The following is a 15,986-nucleotide window of genomic DNA, read 5'->3' as shown; positions in this document are numbered from 1 at the left end:
GCCCCCGGAAGGCTTCTCCATCGACACCGCTGCCATCTCCACCGCCATCTTCATCACCGCTGCTGCTCCCATGAGGAGGGAGTAGTTCTCCATTGAGGCTCGGGGCTGTACCGGTAGCTATGTGGTTCATCTCTCTCCTATATACTTCAATACAATAATCTCATGAGCTGCCTTACATGATTGAGATTCATATGATGATGCTTGTAATCTAGATGTCATTGTGCTAGTCAAGTGAGTTTTACTTATGTGATCTCTGGAGACTCCTTGTCCCACGTGTGTAAAGGTGACAGTGTGTGCACCGTGTGGGTCTCTTAGGCTATATTTCACAGAATACTTATTCACTGTTATGAATGGCATAGTGAAGTGCTTATTTATATCCCTTTATGATTGCAATGTGTTTTGTATCACAATTTATCCATGTGCTACTCTAGTAATGTTATTAAAGTAGTTTATTCCTCCTACACGGTGTAATGGTGACAGTGTGTGCACTCGTGTTAGTACTTGGCGTAGGCTATGATTATGATCTCTTGTAGATTATGAAGTTAACTATTGCTATGATGGTATTGATGTGATCTATTCCTCCTACATGCGTGAAGGTGACAATGTGCATGCTATGTTAGTACTTGGTTTAGTCGTTTCGATCTTTCATGCACTCTAAGGTTATTTAAATATGAACATTTAATTGTGGAGCTTGTTAACTCCGGCATTGAGGGTTCGTGTAATCCTACGCAATGTGTTCATCATCCAACAAGAGAGTGTAGAGTATGCATTTATCTATTCTCGTTATGTGATCAAAGTTGAGAGTGTCCACTAGTGAAAGTCTAATCCCTAGGCCTTGTTCCTAAATATCGCTATCGCTGCTTGTTTACTCGTTTCATCGCGTTACTACTCGCTGCGTTACTACTGCTTGTTTACTTCCTACAATATTACTACCATCAATCGCACGCCGATAAGCTATTTTCTCGGCGCCGTACTACTGCTCATATTCATTCATACCACTTGTATTTCACTATCTCTTCGCCGAACTAGTGCACCTATTAGGTGTGTTGGGGACACAAGAGACTTCTTGCTTTGTGGTTGCGGGGTTGCATGAGAGGGATATCTTTGACCTCTTCCTCCCTGAGTTCGATAAACCTTGGTAATCCACTTAAGGGAAACTTGCTGCTGTTCTACAAACCTCTGCTCTTGGAGGCCCAACACTGTCTACAAGAATAGAAGCACCTGTAGACATCAGTGTGTTGCTTTACCCATAAGAGATCTTAACTTTGGTGCCAACCGGGCATATGTTCCCGTCCACACTTCCTTTGGTGTGAGGCCCGGTATAAGGTCCTAGCCGTTCATATTCCTCCGCTACCTCGCACACCCACCCTTTGTTGCATACCCCGACCCTGGGTCCTCGTCGGTCCTCTTATACCAATTAAGGATGGACCCCGACCACGACAACAGTTTGGGACTCGTTAACCAAACTCCTTCGCCGGTAGCTGCAACCCATCATAGACCACTTACCGTGGGGAATTAGAATGGGATCCCCACCCCACCGCTTGCCCAACCTAGGTCAAGTGTCTACGGTAAGCGCATCCGTTGATGTACGAGAGGTGGAAATATAATTGGCTACTTCGTCACACTCCAGATCTTATGGTTAACACGAGTTTTACGGCACAAGAATCACTGGACGACATTTGTTGTTTAATCCTAGATGGATATAAACCCTTGCAATGGAACCTCCACCATATCAACACAATCCATGGTTCCATTGCCCACCACATAGTCATATTCATAATTATGAAAATAGTGGTTTTGCTTTTTATGCAATAGTGATAAACATAGTACTTGACAAATAATTTGGTAAAAATACTCAAATGACATGAGCAAGCGATGAACTTGCCTGAACACTGCAAAGTGTTGCAGTTGGATGGTGGGGACTGACCCTTGTCCTCTGCTGCTGAAAAATAGCATCATTGTCCGATAAGGGCAATGGTTAAAGAAGCAATTATGCATGATTCGGCTTTTAGGGTTGCTTCCCCCCTCTTCCGGTGTTTATTATTTTAGGTAGAAGGTTAATACTAAGAACAATTTAGGGATACTCTGTTTAGGGTAAAATACAACCTTGAAATGTTGTCAAGGTGTTTTTATAGTCCAAAGGTATTAATGGACTTATTTTCCTTATTGAAAATAATATGTGTGATTTAAATAATTATTTAAATCATCAAATTAAGACTTATTCTTGATGGTCTTTAAAAATTCCCTTTGATATTTTATTCAGGTAGAGAATTTTATGCTGATCTATTTTCATATTTTTAATTATTTTTTAGAGCTATCTTTAATTTTCTATGAATTTTTTAAAGTTTCAGCTTTTTTTTTGGTTTATTTGTGAAAAGACACAATTGCCCCTGGGCCCACCTGTCGGTGCAACCCAGTGGGTTTGGTCGAACCAACCGGCCTAGTCCGGCTCGACCAGCCTCACTTCTCCCTCTCCTCTCACGCGCGACCAAACCCTAACCCTCTCGCGTCTCTCTGGCGATCCCGCGTCGCCGCCCCCTTCGCCGGATTATCCCGGCCACCTCCGGCCATCATCGGCGATGAGATGCGTCGGATCTGGTCCGCCACACGACGGCGCACCAGATCCTCCGGCTCGATCTACTCTTCGCCACCATCTCCGTTCGCCCCCGACGCGTTCACCCGCACGGTGATGCGTTGCTCACCGGCGCATCAGATGTTGCGACGCCGCCGTGGTGTTGCCGCGGCGGTTTCGCCGCCGCCGATGTTCCTGGCGCTGCGGTGCGGCTGTGTACCACGCCGTGGTTGCTGGTAGCTGCAGCGCTGCTGTGGCTTGGCTTGGCCTGGCGCTGTCGTGCCCCCGGCGTGTGCCGCCGTGGCCGCCATGGCTGCGCCCTTCGTCACGCACCACCAGTGAGTACTCCTTCGCCTCCTTCTCTCCCTCTATGCTCTACTCTCTTCTCTCCTACGTCTGGCTCGGCCACTGGCCTCATCCTCCATGTGGAGATGCTTGCCGTGCCGATGCGCTGCTGCTGCTGCGGCTTGCTAGCTTGTGCTCATGCTGCTGTGCTGTGTGGCTGTGCTATTGCGCTGCTGCTGCTATGCTGCTGCTGTGTATCTGCTGGTCTTGGCCATTGCTTCAATGGCCATACCATTGCTTGTGATGCTGATGTGTGTAGCTCTGCTGCTATGCATTTCTTGCTTGAATCTCTCCCTGTGCTTCTGTTCTTGTTACTACTCTTGTTAGACTCTCAAGTGTATTCAATTATCTTGCCCTGGCTAGATGGCTATGTGTAAATTCTTGCAACTTTGCAAGAACCAGTGCCATCTGTGTGGTGCTCTTGGGACTTGGCTTCACTGTAAATCTTGGTTGAGCTTGTGCATTGACTAACTAACTCCACATCTTGTTGGTGAGCTACTGGATACAATTGTAAATCATGCATTTGCTTATCTGTGATGCATTTGTTCATGATCTGTAGCTGTTTAATTTATATGATCTATGGTTGGTGCTCGGCTTGGCTCTAGCATGTATTTTCATGCTCTGTCAAGCCCTGATGATCAACTGATCATCAGTTGCTTGATGCTGGACTGCTGTTCCAACCCCACTAAGGCTTTTCCTAGTGGCTGTGTGACCTACTGGCTTATGCTGGTGTATGGTGATGCTTGCTCATGCATAACCTGATGCTTGCAGTGATCCTCTGGATCATATGCAAAGCTCTGGTGTGTTGATTTCTTGTATATTCATTTATCTGTGTTACTTTGCTTGGCTAAGTGGATAAATGATGTGAACTGCTGAGCAGTAATGATCATATAGATTTAGCTTGCTTGGGCTAGAGGGATGCCAACCTTTGTTGGGGACCTTAGCCCACTCTGAACCCTTCTAGGTGATGATGTGCTGGCTGGAAGTGTTGGCTGTGGGTTGAGGTGGCCTTGACAGCCACTTGGTGCTGTCAGGGTAGCTCCCCCCTTCTCTGTGGCTAGCTGTGGTGGATTATGGCTTACTGGCCTAACCATCTTTGGTTGCCAGCTGCTTTTGGTGTTGATAAATCTAGATAGACACATGATAGTCTATCATGTCTGATGGCTCAGATAGCTGTGGGTGCTAAGTGTGTGGGCTAGGTTGGCTGTGTCTTCATCTGTTGTTGGATTTCTTCAGTTATGCATTAATTTACATAGCTGCTGTTCCCATAGGATGATTTCCTAATGGCCTTTACCATATTTGCTTGCACCAAATGGCTTAGTAGCCAGATGATGACACAAACATAGGGTATCTACCCTTTTGGTGTGCTGGAGATCATGCCTGTGCAATTTATGAACATAACCATTTGGTCTGTTCATGATCATATTTATACCTCACTCCAGCTCCTAGAAATAGTGTGTTGGTGTAGAGGATTGCTTCAGCAGTGATTTGGTGCTTGCCCTGCTCCTCCTTGTGCTTGTGCTCTTGGTTTGATTCTGTGGTGAATCTGGACAGATAGAACAGCAATGTTGTTCTTCCTGTTCTAGTGCTATTGATCTCTGGTGGCTTACCCAGCTGCTTGGTCGATGGCTGAGCTAGGGTTCACTGTTGAATGCTAAAACTTTAAAAATTCATAGAAAATTTAATTTTCTATGAATTTTTAAAGTTTTAGCATTTTTGGTTTATTTGTGAAAAGACACAAAAAATGCTAAAACTTTAAAAATTCATAGAAAATTAAAGATAGCTCTAAAAAAATAATTAAAAATATGAAAATAGATCAGCATAAAATTCTCTACCTGAATAAAATATCAAAGGGAATTTTTGAAGACCATCAAGAATAAGTCTTAATTTAATGATTTAAATAATTATTTAAATCACACATATTATTTTCAATAATGAAAATAAGTCCATTAATACCTTTGGACTATAAAAACACCTTGACAACATTTCAGGTTGTATTTTACCCTAAACAGAGTATCCCTAAATTGTTCTTAGTATTAACCTTCTACCTAAAATAATAAACACCGGAAGAGGGGGGAAACAACCCTAAAAGCCGAATCATGCATAATTGCTTCTTTAACCATTGCCCTTATCGGACAATGATGCTATTTTTCAGCAGCGAGAGGACAAGGGTCAGTCCACACCATCCAAGCCGCAACACTTTGCGGTGTTCGAGCAAGTTCATCGCTTGCTCATGTCATTTGAGTAGTTTTACCAAATTACTTGCAAAGTACTATGTTTATCACTATTGCATAAAAAACAAAACCACTATTTTCATAACTATGAATATGACTATGTGGTGGGCAATGGAACCATGGATTGTGTTGATATGGTGGAGGTTCCATTGCGAGGGATTATATCCATCTAGGATTAAACAACAAATGTCGTCCAGTGATTCTTGTGCCGTAAAACCCGTGTTCACCATAAGATCTGGAGTGGGACGGAGTAGCCAATTGTATTTCCACCTCTCGTACATCAACGAATGCGCTTACCGTAGACACTTGACCCAGGTTGGGCAAGCGGTGGGGTGGGGATCCCATTATAATTCCCCACGGTAAGTGGTCTATGTTGGGTTGCAGCTACCGGCGAAGGAGTTTGGTTAACGAGTCCCAAACTGTTGTCGTGGTCGGGGTCCATCCTTAATTGGTGTAAGAGGACCGACGAGGACCCAGGGTCGGGGTATGCAACAAAGGGTGGGTGTGCGAGGTAGCGGAGGAATATGAACGGCTAGGACCTTATACCGGGCCTCACACCAAAGGAAGTGTGGACGGGAAAGCTGCCCGGTTGGCACCAAGGTTAAGATCTCTTATGGGTAAAGAAACACACCTCTGCGAGTGTAACGAATTGTGACCGATCACTCCTTGTTCCGGGATTTGGAACTGCGAACGCTGCCGGAAAGGAACTCCATGAAGTTCTAGTCAACCGGTGAAGGCTGACGGACATAGTTATTCTGAATAAAAACAACCTTTTGAAGAAATGGTTATCAAAACCTGCATGGTATCAAACTTTCTGGTCTAGTACCGTAGTTAGTGCATTAAACACCTCTTTCCTAATATGAACTTGTTGAGTACGCTCGTACTCATACCACTCTTAAATCCCCTGCTTAGACTGTCTGAACCATCTGGAGGAGGACAACGACAACCCTGAAGGAGCCGACATCATCGGCTATGAGGAACCAGACCTCTCTCGAGGTATTGAAGGCGTAGACTACCTCATAGTCTACGGAACCGGGGAGGCTTCAGGAGGAGACCAAGCCTAGAAGTATCGAGTAGTAGTAGTAGCCGAGCAGCACGAACTCTTAATACTTAGCTGCTCGAGAGAATAAATGTTAAGTCTCGTGAAACTTCTATATTGTAAGCTAAGTTGGGTTCACCTCGAACCCAGGAGTAAACCTCTTAGGACCCAAGAGGAGCTCCAAGATGATATGTATATATATGGTTTGTAATAATGTATGAATGAGTTATGGACCTGCTATGTTCTGTTGTACTACTCTGAGGGATGTAATATTTGCGGATTGGTACTTCGCGAATGTTATATCAACGGCTGGCATACTACAACATGCAGTGGTATGCAGGGTCACCACAGTGCTCCCGTCAAATGACGGTTCAACTGAAATAACAATGATAGTAAGTTACGGCTATTGTCCATGTATTTTGCCGCTTCAACTGGTTTGCGTTTGGCATATTTAAAATGGTTCAGCATGGGATCATCCTCTTCCTCCATGTGAGGAATGTGGGTGAATTCGGAACCCATAAGCTCTTTCGTCTTATGCTCCCGGATATCGGTTATGGCTCTCATAACAGCTATATGGTAGGCGGTGTTGATGGTTCTGGCTTCTCCTGCCGGCATAACTACGCTCATTCCCAAAGATTCGGGAAGTCGTAGCCATACTCTACACTTTGCCAATACAGTACCATCATAGTACATGTATTTCTTGACTTGAATCTGGGGATCACACCCAAATTCAAGTAACATGGCACGGAGAATATCTGCGAGTCCTCCTTCATATTCACTCAGTGTGAAATCCATCACTTTCACGTTTCGTCCCGAACATGAACTTGCCATTGTTGGCTGTAGAAATAGAAAGAATATAAGATTAGTAATAATGCATCATAATAGAGATAATAAAGAATTATCGCACTATAGAATGGAACGGAGGGAGTATGATTGTTGTATTCTCAATTGAATATACACCATATTTTTAGAGAATTCTTTACTAGTCCTATTTGACTCCTAACGTTTTCGTCCCATTTACTAGGTTCCAACCTAAGGTCAAAGCTTTTGCTCTGATACCAACTGTGGTGACCCTGCATACCACTGCATGTTGTAGTATGCCAGTCGTTGATATAACATTCGCGAAGTACCAATCCGCAAATATTACATCCCTCAGAGTAGTACAACAGAACATAGCAGGTCCATAACTCAAGCCCTTATATTGGGAGCCAGGTCTCAAGAGTTCTATCCGGGTTCGACTAGATTACAAAATGTTCTTCATCTAATCTTTCCTTGCTTCTTCGTCTTCTTGGCTTGTTCGTCAAGATTCTTTCTTTGGAACCGACATAATTAACGGCCCACCTTGGTCAATGGATGATCTTCATGAGCCCCTGGTTGGGCCGTAAGAGGTAGCGCAACACTTGCCCACATCATCACTTCTTAGAAATTTTAATTTTCTAGGAAATTTTAATTTTCTAGGACCACAGCGCGCCACTTTTCACGTGCGAAGAGAGTTAGCTCCCTTTGTCAGTCTTTTTTTAGAGAAGGTCAGTGTTTTTTTAGAGAATTCGGACGCTCACTTGTCACTTTTCTGTTGGTGGCTGATAGTCAGGAAACTATTCGCGAGGAAAGATCAACTGTGCTTTAACTTTGGATCTTGTGGAAGATGCCCAACAATTATTGTTACTAATATATTGTAGTGTTTCAATCCTATATGATTCAAGAAGATATGTATTTTCTCATTTCTCATTCCTGAATTTTGTACATAGGCAAGCATGCACGCATGCACTTGGTCGTACTTTCTCGCGTACAAAATTCAGGGATTTTCTCACACAAATTTAAATGTATTTGAAATGTATTATTTCTCAAGTAGCACGAGGATACCTTGCACACTGGTTGCAGAGACGACAGATGTAAAACAGGCAACATGCCCTTTCCAGATAGATTGCAGAGAAATGCTGACAATGTATGAATGTCACTTCTTCCTTTCCACTCTTTCCCCATGTTGCTTACAGTTCAGTTCTGAGCAGCATGGATTGCTGGATTGGGAGCCAATCAGCTCGATCCGAAGCACAGCCAACCACCAGAGAAAAATGCGAGATTAAGAAAACATGCAAATATGAGGGGATACTCCCCGGTTAAAATAGAATATCATTGAATAAATTTAGAGGAACAACTCCAGGTCCGAACAAGAGCAAAACCAACTCCGTCCAGGTCTACTACAGCTTTTGTATGGCTTTCCATTCCATCCAGTAAGGCAGCACCATGTAGTGATACCACCACCTATAGTATAAGTTCCACCTGCCTGAGCCCTTCACGTTGCACGTCAAGGAGAAAAGGCGTAGCATGCTTGCTACTTATAACCAACCAACAGCTTGGCCTGTCTAACAAGGGAGGAATATGAGGAGCATGCCTGCGGATTTAACAGGCTTCCGCAGGAGGGGTGCGGTTTGCTTAGGTACCAAGTGCTGCTTTTTTACAAATCGGGCAAGTGTTCTTTATGACGAGCCATTGCTTAATGCACGCTGTGTGGAAGTAATGCCCGCAGTCCACCCTGCCCATGTCCTCGCCATCAGCATAGTCCTCCTGTATATGTACTAGGTAAGTTAACTTGGGACAATAGTTTCACCATATAGACCTAAAGTTCAAAATGAGTCAAACAGCCACACGCATGGTAAGATTAATCATTGCTCAGAGCAATTAGAGAAGTTGGCAACCCAAAGTAACATAAGGCTCACAGCAAGCAAAGAAAACATGATCTTCTGAATTACCTGGCAGATACAGCATGGTTCAACGCCTGTTGGAGGTTCAACCTCCAAAGGGATGTGGAGATACTTCCACTGCTTCAAGCCACTCATTACTTTCTCCTCGCTAAGCCCAGTACTCACATGCCCTATACGCTCACCAAGTGCCAATAATTCCTGGAAAAACACAGCAAATTGCAATAATCAAAAACAAATTCAACCAAATGTCATACAAATGCTACCACTTAAACCAAACTTTCACGCCATGGGACTAGCTACAATGTATTACTCAGTACCAGCTCGAAGCACATAGAGGTGGCAATGACAGAGAACTAGAAAAGCCCAGGGCCTTGACCGGTACAGCACTAGTTATGAAATTTGAAATAGGGAAACTGAATTTGTTGGATCCTGCACAGAATGACTGGTTCCCACCTGGAATCACTGTTCGCTGATTCAAATTAGAAAATAACAAAGAAATATCTAAAGATTTCCATATTGCTATTTTGTCCTTATCACTAGTTCCAAGCCCAACTCCAGGCAGTTTCATCACAAGCTATATTGTCTACTCAATTTTTTTAAAAGATTTTTAAGAGAAGGAAAGCACTATGCTTAACTGAAAAAACATGGCATGGGCATATATTTAAGATAAAGTCAGTAACCGGGCCAGTCCGAGATAGGATCTCTGGTGGAGGGATAACAGAGTTATGATCTGGAAATGAGGGAAAGTGCTGCTACAAGCTTAGTACCTCGTATGACATATTATCCACATCAAGCCGCATCTCACGATGCCTATCGATCAAACTGGCTCTCCTGATAAGTGAACGATCAGCAAGAAAATCCTGCCCAAAAATAAAATATCAGAATTGGATGCCTATTGATCAGTCTTTCACCATTTTAACTTATCATGGTGGAATGATATAAATGTATAGCGTAAAATAGGATGGTTATGGTGCAAAAAAGGATAGACTTGTTGTGGTTCAGAGTACATGACATAAAATTACAAATAAAGCTATATTGTCTTTCTCCAAATATTCAATTCAGAGAGAAAAGGTCACTTCATTACTTTGAACTACAAGAGTTAAGATTCGTTAAGAGCTTTCAGACTGCACTTATAGTAACTTGTACCATAACAGCTGTGCCTGGATATTTAGTGCTTAAAACTCAATGTAAATTTTGTTAAGCGACACCGGGTAAGTAGGAACACGAACTATCTGGATGGGAGCTAGTACTTGTATCAGGAGAATTTTACCACCTAGTTAGAACTTAGGAGTTCCCAAATTGGTTGTTAAAAGTAGTTGCTTAGTTTAGTTCACATGTTATGGTGTAGCATTCATTTTTATCTAAAGATTAGTATGTCCAACCAAACTAATATTGTTGTTGTAGAAGGTATAATTAAATACAAAACGTAACATCACTAATATTGGATGTTAAGTTCCATAATTTGAACCTGATCCAGATAATAATAAGTACTCCCTCCAGCCTTAAATACTTGTAGCAGGTTGAGGCAAATGTAGGCTAAAATGTGTCTAGATTCATTGAACCTGCGACAAGTATTTAGGGCCGGAGGGAGTACATAATTATTTCTAAGGTAACACAGTATATACAAGAAGTCATTCTCACCTCCAGTCTAGCGGCACTTCTTCCCTGTCGAAGTTGTTCGAACACACTGCGAAGCTGTACAAAAAATAAAAATAAAAACATATGGGCAAAAAAGTAAGTAACAAAATTTTACATTGCTAGAAAATGCTGAATTCAGAACAAAAAAGTAAGTCATCTCAGCATCAGCTCAGAGGTACCCAGGGTACATCTGATTTGAAACTACCTTACCAATAGAGGTTAAGAAAATCTACCACTTAAAATACCAAAACACATCTACGGTAGGAAATAGTTGGCATACATCATAGAGCGATAGCACTAACTTAGATTTATAAACAAATAACAGAAATGTTAAGCAGCATTAATCTAAATACAAGGCAAGAAAATAGCATGGCTCACATGGAAACAAATTTCACAGAAAGAACGACTTAAGTGTGAGTTATTATTCAACAGATAAAATTAAGTGCCCCATCGAGAAATTTTATAATCAAAGTAAAGAACCAGATAAAGACAAAGGAAACTTGCAGCAATGATCTTTTAAGATAAGTAAACCTAATCAAATCTCCAAAAATATTGTCCATACAAGTAGGGCAACGCAATAAACCTGATATTCTGGATTTTTTCTCAAAAAACTATATGGCTTATATATAGGAACGGAGGGAGTATATGTAACTATTTATGAACCAGATCAGCGTCTAGTAAGAACAGAAGAACTAAATGGGGTAACTCCAGGGAAGCATACCTCTGAGATTGACCTGCTTCCTTCCCTTGAAGCAGCTATGGTCTGCATGAAAGACTGAAGGTCTAAGTGGCCTGTGTTTTGCCTATCAATAGAGGAAGGAACTGCCCTAGAGTAGTGTTGCAGACTTGCACGAGAACTCGTTCCTTGTTGTTGGCTTCGATTCTCATGCAATGAAGACGAATGCCCACGATGCTGCAATGCAATGCTTGAACTTCTGGAATGAGAAACACTAGCAGCAAGCGAGGATCTCCTGGGTATTTCAGTTGAACCTCTTGCCGCTGAACTTGGCTGAGGTACATTCAACCCAGGAACTTGTTGCAGTCCTACATTTGCAGCAGCTCGAAGTGTGGAACTGGAGCTGGAATTTTGCTGGTTGCTTCTGCTTCCGGGTGCAGCTAGCAAGTTTGTTGAGTCTGTAGAAAACATCGACGGACCTAGCAAGAAAGGCTCATGGAGATTGCTTCTTGTCAGGCTGCTACCATGATCTTGTGAAGCAGATCTCAAATTTATTGTATCAGCAGAACTGGAAGAACTCCCTATTCTTGAACCAAAATTACCATTTGATGGAGGTTGGCACAAACTTTGCGAGAACTGAGCAACAGCAGGTACATGAGCACTGTTATGAGAACTTGCTGAAGAACTCATTGCTCTAGGTTGCACTGGAGTAATAGAAGACAGTTGCTGTGCAGGCTGACGAGCTGAACACCTGATACTTCCCTCGGGCAGGAGGTTAGGAAGTGATTCATCATACTCATTTGCACTCATTCTCATCCGTGTATTTCTCAGGAATCTTTCATTTTCATGCAAATGACCAGATAGTGTATAAGGACCAGGGAAAATGGCATCTTCAGAGGTATCATTATCATGGTTCAACTGTTCTACGGGAGGGAACGAAAAACCATAGTGTGTAGAGGTCGGCATACTTAAATTATCATTACTTTCAGGACTGGATGGCAAAGATAGCAGCATATTATTATTTTGTCGACGATTACGTGAACTCCCATTGGCAGAAGACTCTGCAATACTTCCAGCAATATTTTTTCTCTTGATAGATGAACGAAAATGGTTCACAGTACGGGAAGAACTTCCACCGGCTTCTTGGCCAGCTGTATCATCAAAAAGGTTCCCAGTATGCGAAGAGTTTCTTATAAGACTGGGAGAAAATTCACGACGACGAAGAACATGCTCAGCGGTGGAAAGACCTCTGTTCAGAGGAAAAACATGCATTCCAGATTGTCCATTACTTTGACCCATGTCAACATTCCCGGACTCAAATTGATCAGCCTGATTAAGGTTCAGGTCTATGTTCAAGTGTGAAGGCAGCGAACTACTGCTTTCATGTCTTCTCCCTTCGATAATCAAAGGGCCACCTATGGACAAAGAAGGCACAAAATTTTCCCTTTTCGCCTGTAAAAGGCTATCATGGTCACCTAGGAAGCCCATAGAGCTAGATCCAGCTGAATCCCATAAACTCAAGCTTGTATTTTGCTGACCACTCGGCATTCCTACCTCGTGACTGTTGAGCGCATAATGCGGGTAGTTCTCACTCTCTAGGGTGTCTGGGAGTAAGTCATTTTCATCGACGGTGGGGTTGCTGGCAAGTAAACTCTGCTGATCGATGACCTGGTTGGTGGAACTAGAACCAAGGTGGCATGTTTCCGAGGAAGCCAACATGGTGATCCTGTTATGTTGCATCAAAGCCTGTGTTCCTTGGTAACTTGGTGAGAATATATACTCAAATGGTTTCAGTAGAATGAACAATCACCCGCTAAAAAGCAACACTTCACAACTTGAAGTAGATATTCCTGGCAAGTATAACAAAAGGGAAAATAGTAAGCAATCAGTACTGTTATTATACACGACATAAAGCAAGTAATAAAAATAAAAGAAACAGCACTAACAAAAACTATATTCAGACGCTATGCCTACTTTGTTGAGAAGCATGAAGAAATATGCAATGCGCATGGAACCGACATCATCAAGGTAGAGTGCTAGGGACAAGTCATACAAAACAAAATACTGAATAAATTAGGACTAAACTCATTTGTTAATTGTATGTTCAATATGGATGAAGTACCAAAATAAAAGGATACAACTAATATTTTTTACTGGTGAAAATTGCAGTAAGCATTCAGTTTTGGTATAGAAAATATGAAAAAGGCTGCTTTGGTTTGCGATCACGTAAGTACATAACAATCATAAACTAACAATTTAGATCGAAAATTCTAATAAATTTGAAACGACCCTGACTGTTTGTGAGCCTTTAACAGGGTGAGACATCTCCAAAAATTGTGTGCTTTGTTCATGTTCATGGCATGCAATCCATTTCTAGACCTCGGGACAAGGTTCCATTTGGTTTTGCCATAGCAAATATGAAAAGTCTGCACATAAGTACATCAGGTTATATATCACCATGTTTCTATGAATCAAGTATCGCTATTATACTCTTAGGACTAGGATACACTATAAATCATCACTCCTCCAAACACATCACCATTCCAACCAAAAGGAGCAATGTGGGATGTAGGCAGCCTACATACCTCAAGTACTAAGAGCAACAATTGAATTGACAAACGGTGGCAACCCTTGCAGACAGCTGGGTAAGGCTACGAAACCGCCTCCCTGCCTTCATACATACAAGAAATAAATATCGCAGGTTAATTAGTTTCTGTCTGCAGTGGATTCTCAAACTCAAATAACAGACATGCAATTCGAATCTTAAATTCTAACAATTTGGAGCAGTTAATAATGTCCGTGAGCCTGCAAACGGATAAAACTTGTACCGAGATTCGGCGCCAGTTCCATCCATGCCCATGCCACGCAGCCCATTTCTAGAGCTCGGGGCAGGGTACAAAAATTCCAAACAATACTGCAGCCTAGGCACATCGATGGTCTTCTACAAACAACCCCATGAAAAAATCTAAACCGGGAGAACCCTATCCTGCCTACCCAAGCCAAAGACTCGATTTTGTCACCATGGAATCTTCCCACAAACCTGCTCCAACCCCAACAAGAAGCCGAATCGGCGAAATTCCGGCCAATCCACCCACGAACCGACAAGAAATGGCCGCCTCCAGATCCGCCCCGCGCAGATCTTGACACTCGGCACGCCTCGCCCCAATCGAACCCATCCGCCCCCCAATCCAGCCCCAGCAGGGCACACCCCTTCCTCCAAGAAGCGCACATCCACCCCCTTCCACACCATCCTCTTAAAACCAAAACCAAGAGAGAAGCCAGGAACCAAGAAACGTACGGACAAAGAACCGTCGGTCCGGCCGGCGCGCCTCCCGATCGGCTCCCTTCCTTCCACCGGAGGCCCAGCGCCCCGATCGATCGACGATCGGCGGCGGGTGGGAGAGGGGAGGGGGTGGCCGCCTGCCTGCCTGCCTGGTTCCTCCGGTCCGCTGCGTCGCGTGGCTCGCTCGAGGAGGAAAAATAGGCGGAGAGGGTGGGCTCCGGCGGTTTTCGGGGTGGGTGGGTATGTGCGTGCGTGTGTGTGTGGGGGGAAAGGGCTGTCTGCGTGGAATGATTCTAGCCGTCGGGTGAGCGACATCGACGGTGGTGGACTAGATGGATGAGTGTTTTGTTTGCAGAAACAAATCCTCCAGCGATCCCTGGATATTAGAGCATCTCCACTAGTCTCTCCGAGAAGCCCCACGAGCCGTTTTTTACATTTGGACGGCGAAATCCGGTCCAGTCGCGCCTCCGGTTCCTCGATTTCGTTCGGATTGGCCTAAATTCATCCGGCGATTCCACGCCATCCCCGGCTTCCCGGGGAGCGCATGGGGACTCCGGATGGAGCAAAACCAACCGCCCACGCCCACGTGTCTCCTCTTTCGTCCGGACTCCCCACGCCCACGACTGGAAATATACTGCCCCCCATGCCAAAAATTGATCCAATCCGGACGAAAATTTCGCCGGATTTGGGCGTGGGGAGCGCCAACGAGTGGGGATGCTCTTAATGTCGGGTAGTGTCTTGGGATCTTCGGTAGATACTAATCTCTAACCAAACTGAAAGCGCCGAGTCCGAATCCGTGGGCCGTGATACGTCTCCGACGTATCGATAATTTCTTATGTTCCATGCTACTTTATTGATGATACCTACATGTTTTATGCACATTATATGTCATATTTATGCATTTTCTGGAACTAACCTATTAACAAGATGCCGAAGAGCTAGTTGTTGTTTTCTGCTTGTTTTTGGTTTCGAAATCCTAGTAAGGAAATATTCTCGGAATTGGACGAAACTTTCGCCCGGGTCCTATTTTTGCACAAAGCTTCCGGAAGACCGAAGAGATAACGAAGTGGGGCCACGAGGCAGCCGGGGGCTAGGGCGGCGCGGCCCGGGCCCCGGCCGCGCCGGCCTACCCCCGGGCACCTCGTGTGGCCCCCGCGTTGCCCTTCCGCCTACTTAAAGTCTCCGTCGCGAAACCCCCGGTACCGAGAGCCACGATACGGAAAACCTTCCGAGAGACGCCGCCGCCGCGAATCCCATCTCGGGGGATTCAGGAGATCGCCTCCGGCACCCTGCCGGAGAGGGGATTCATCTCCCGGAGGACTCTACACCGCCATGATCGCCTCCGGAGTGATGAGTGAGTAGTTCACCCCTGGACCATGGGTCCATAGCAGTAGCTAGATGGTCGTCTTCTCCTAATTGTGCTTCATTGTTGGATCTTGTGAGCTGCCTAACATGATCAAGATCATCTATCTGTAATTCTATATGTTGTGTTTGTCG

At 44.0% G+C, this 15,986-nt stretch overlaps 1 protein-coding gene and 1 pseudogene across 3 annotated transcripts; both read right to left on the bottom strand.

Moving 5' to 3' along the window:
* Positions 1-8,173, bottom strand: part of LOC124673013 — a 65,055-nt pseudogene extending 56,882 nt beyond the window's left edge.
* A 114-nt stretch (positions 8,174-8,287) lies between these two features.
* LOC124678121 (probable E3 ubiquitin-protein ligase HIP1) lies at positions 8,288-14,629 on the bottom strand. 3 transcript variants are annotated; one of them, XM_047214044.1, is made up of 7 exons: positions 14,505-14,629; positions 13,792-13,877; positions 11,252-13,056; positions 10,534-10,587; positions 9,660-9,752; positions 8,941-9,090; positions 8,288-8,755 (listed from the first exon to the last, which is right to left on the bottom strand). In XM_047214044.1, the coding sequence occupies exons 3-7, from the start codon at positions 12,944-12,946 to the stop codon at positions 8,624-8,626; spliced, it is 2,124 nt and encodes a 707-aa protein (XP_047070000.1). In that variant the 5' UTR covers positions 12,947-13,056; positions 13,792-13,877; positions 14,505-14,629; the 3' UTR covers positions 8,288-8,623. The 3 variants fall into 3 exon arrangements, with proteins under 3 accessions (XP_047070000.1, XP_047070001.1, XP_047070002.1); XM_047214045.1 differs by having other exon boundaries at positions 13,792-13,873; positions 14,505-14,604; XM_047214046.1 differs by lacking the exon at positions 13,792-13,877 and having other exon boundaries at positions 14,505-14,616.
* Between the last annotated feature and the right edge of the window lie 1,357 nt (positions 14,630-15,986).

Source organism: Lolium rigidum, chromosome 7 (genome assembly GCF_022539505.1).
Source record: "Lolium rigidum isolate FL_2022 chromosome 7, APGP_CSIRO_Lrig_0.1, whole genome shotgun sequence".
Classification (NCBI taxonomy): Eukaryota; Viridiplantae; Streptophyta; class Magnoliopsida; order Poales; family Poaceae; genus Lolium; species Lolium rigidum.
The sequence above is the reverse complement of the archived record's forward strand: the minus strand, read 5'-3'. Positions and strand labels throughout refer to the sequence as shown.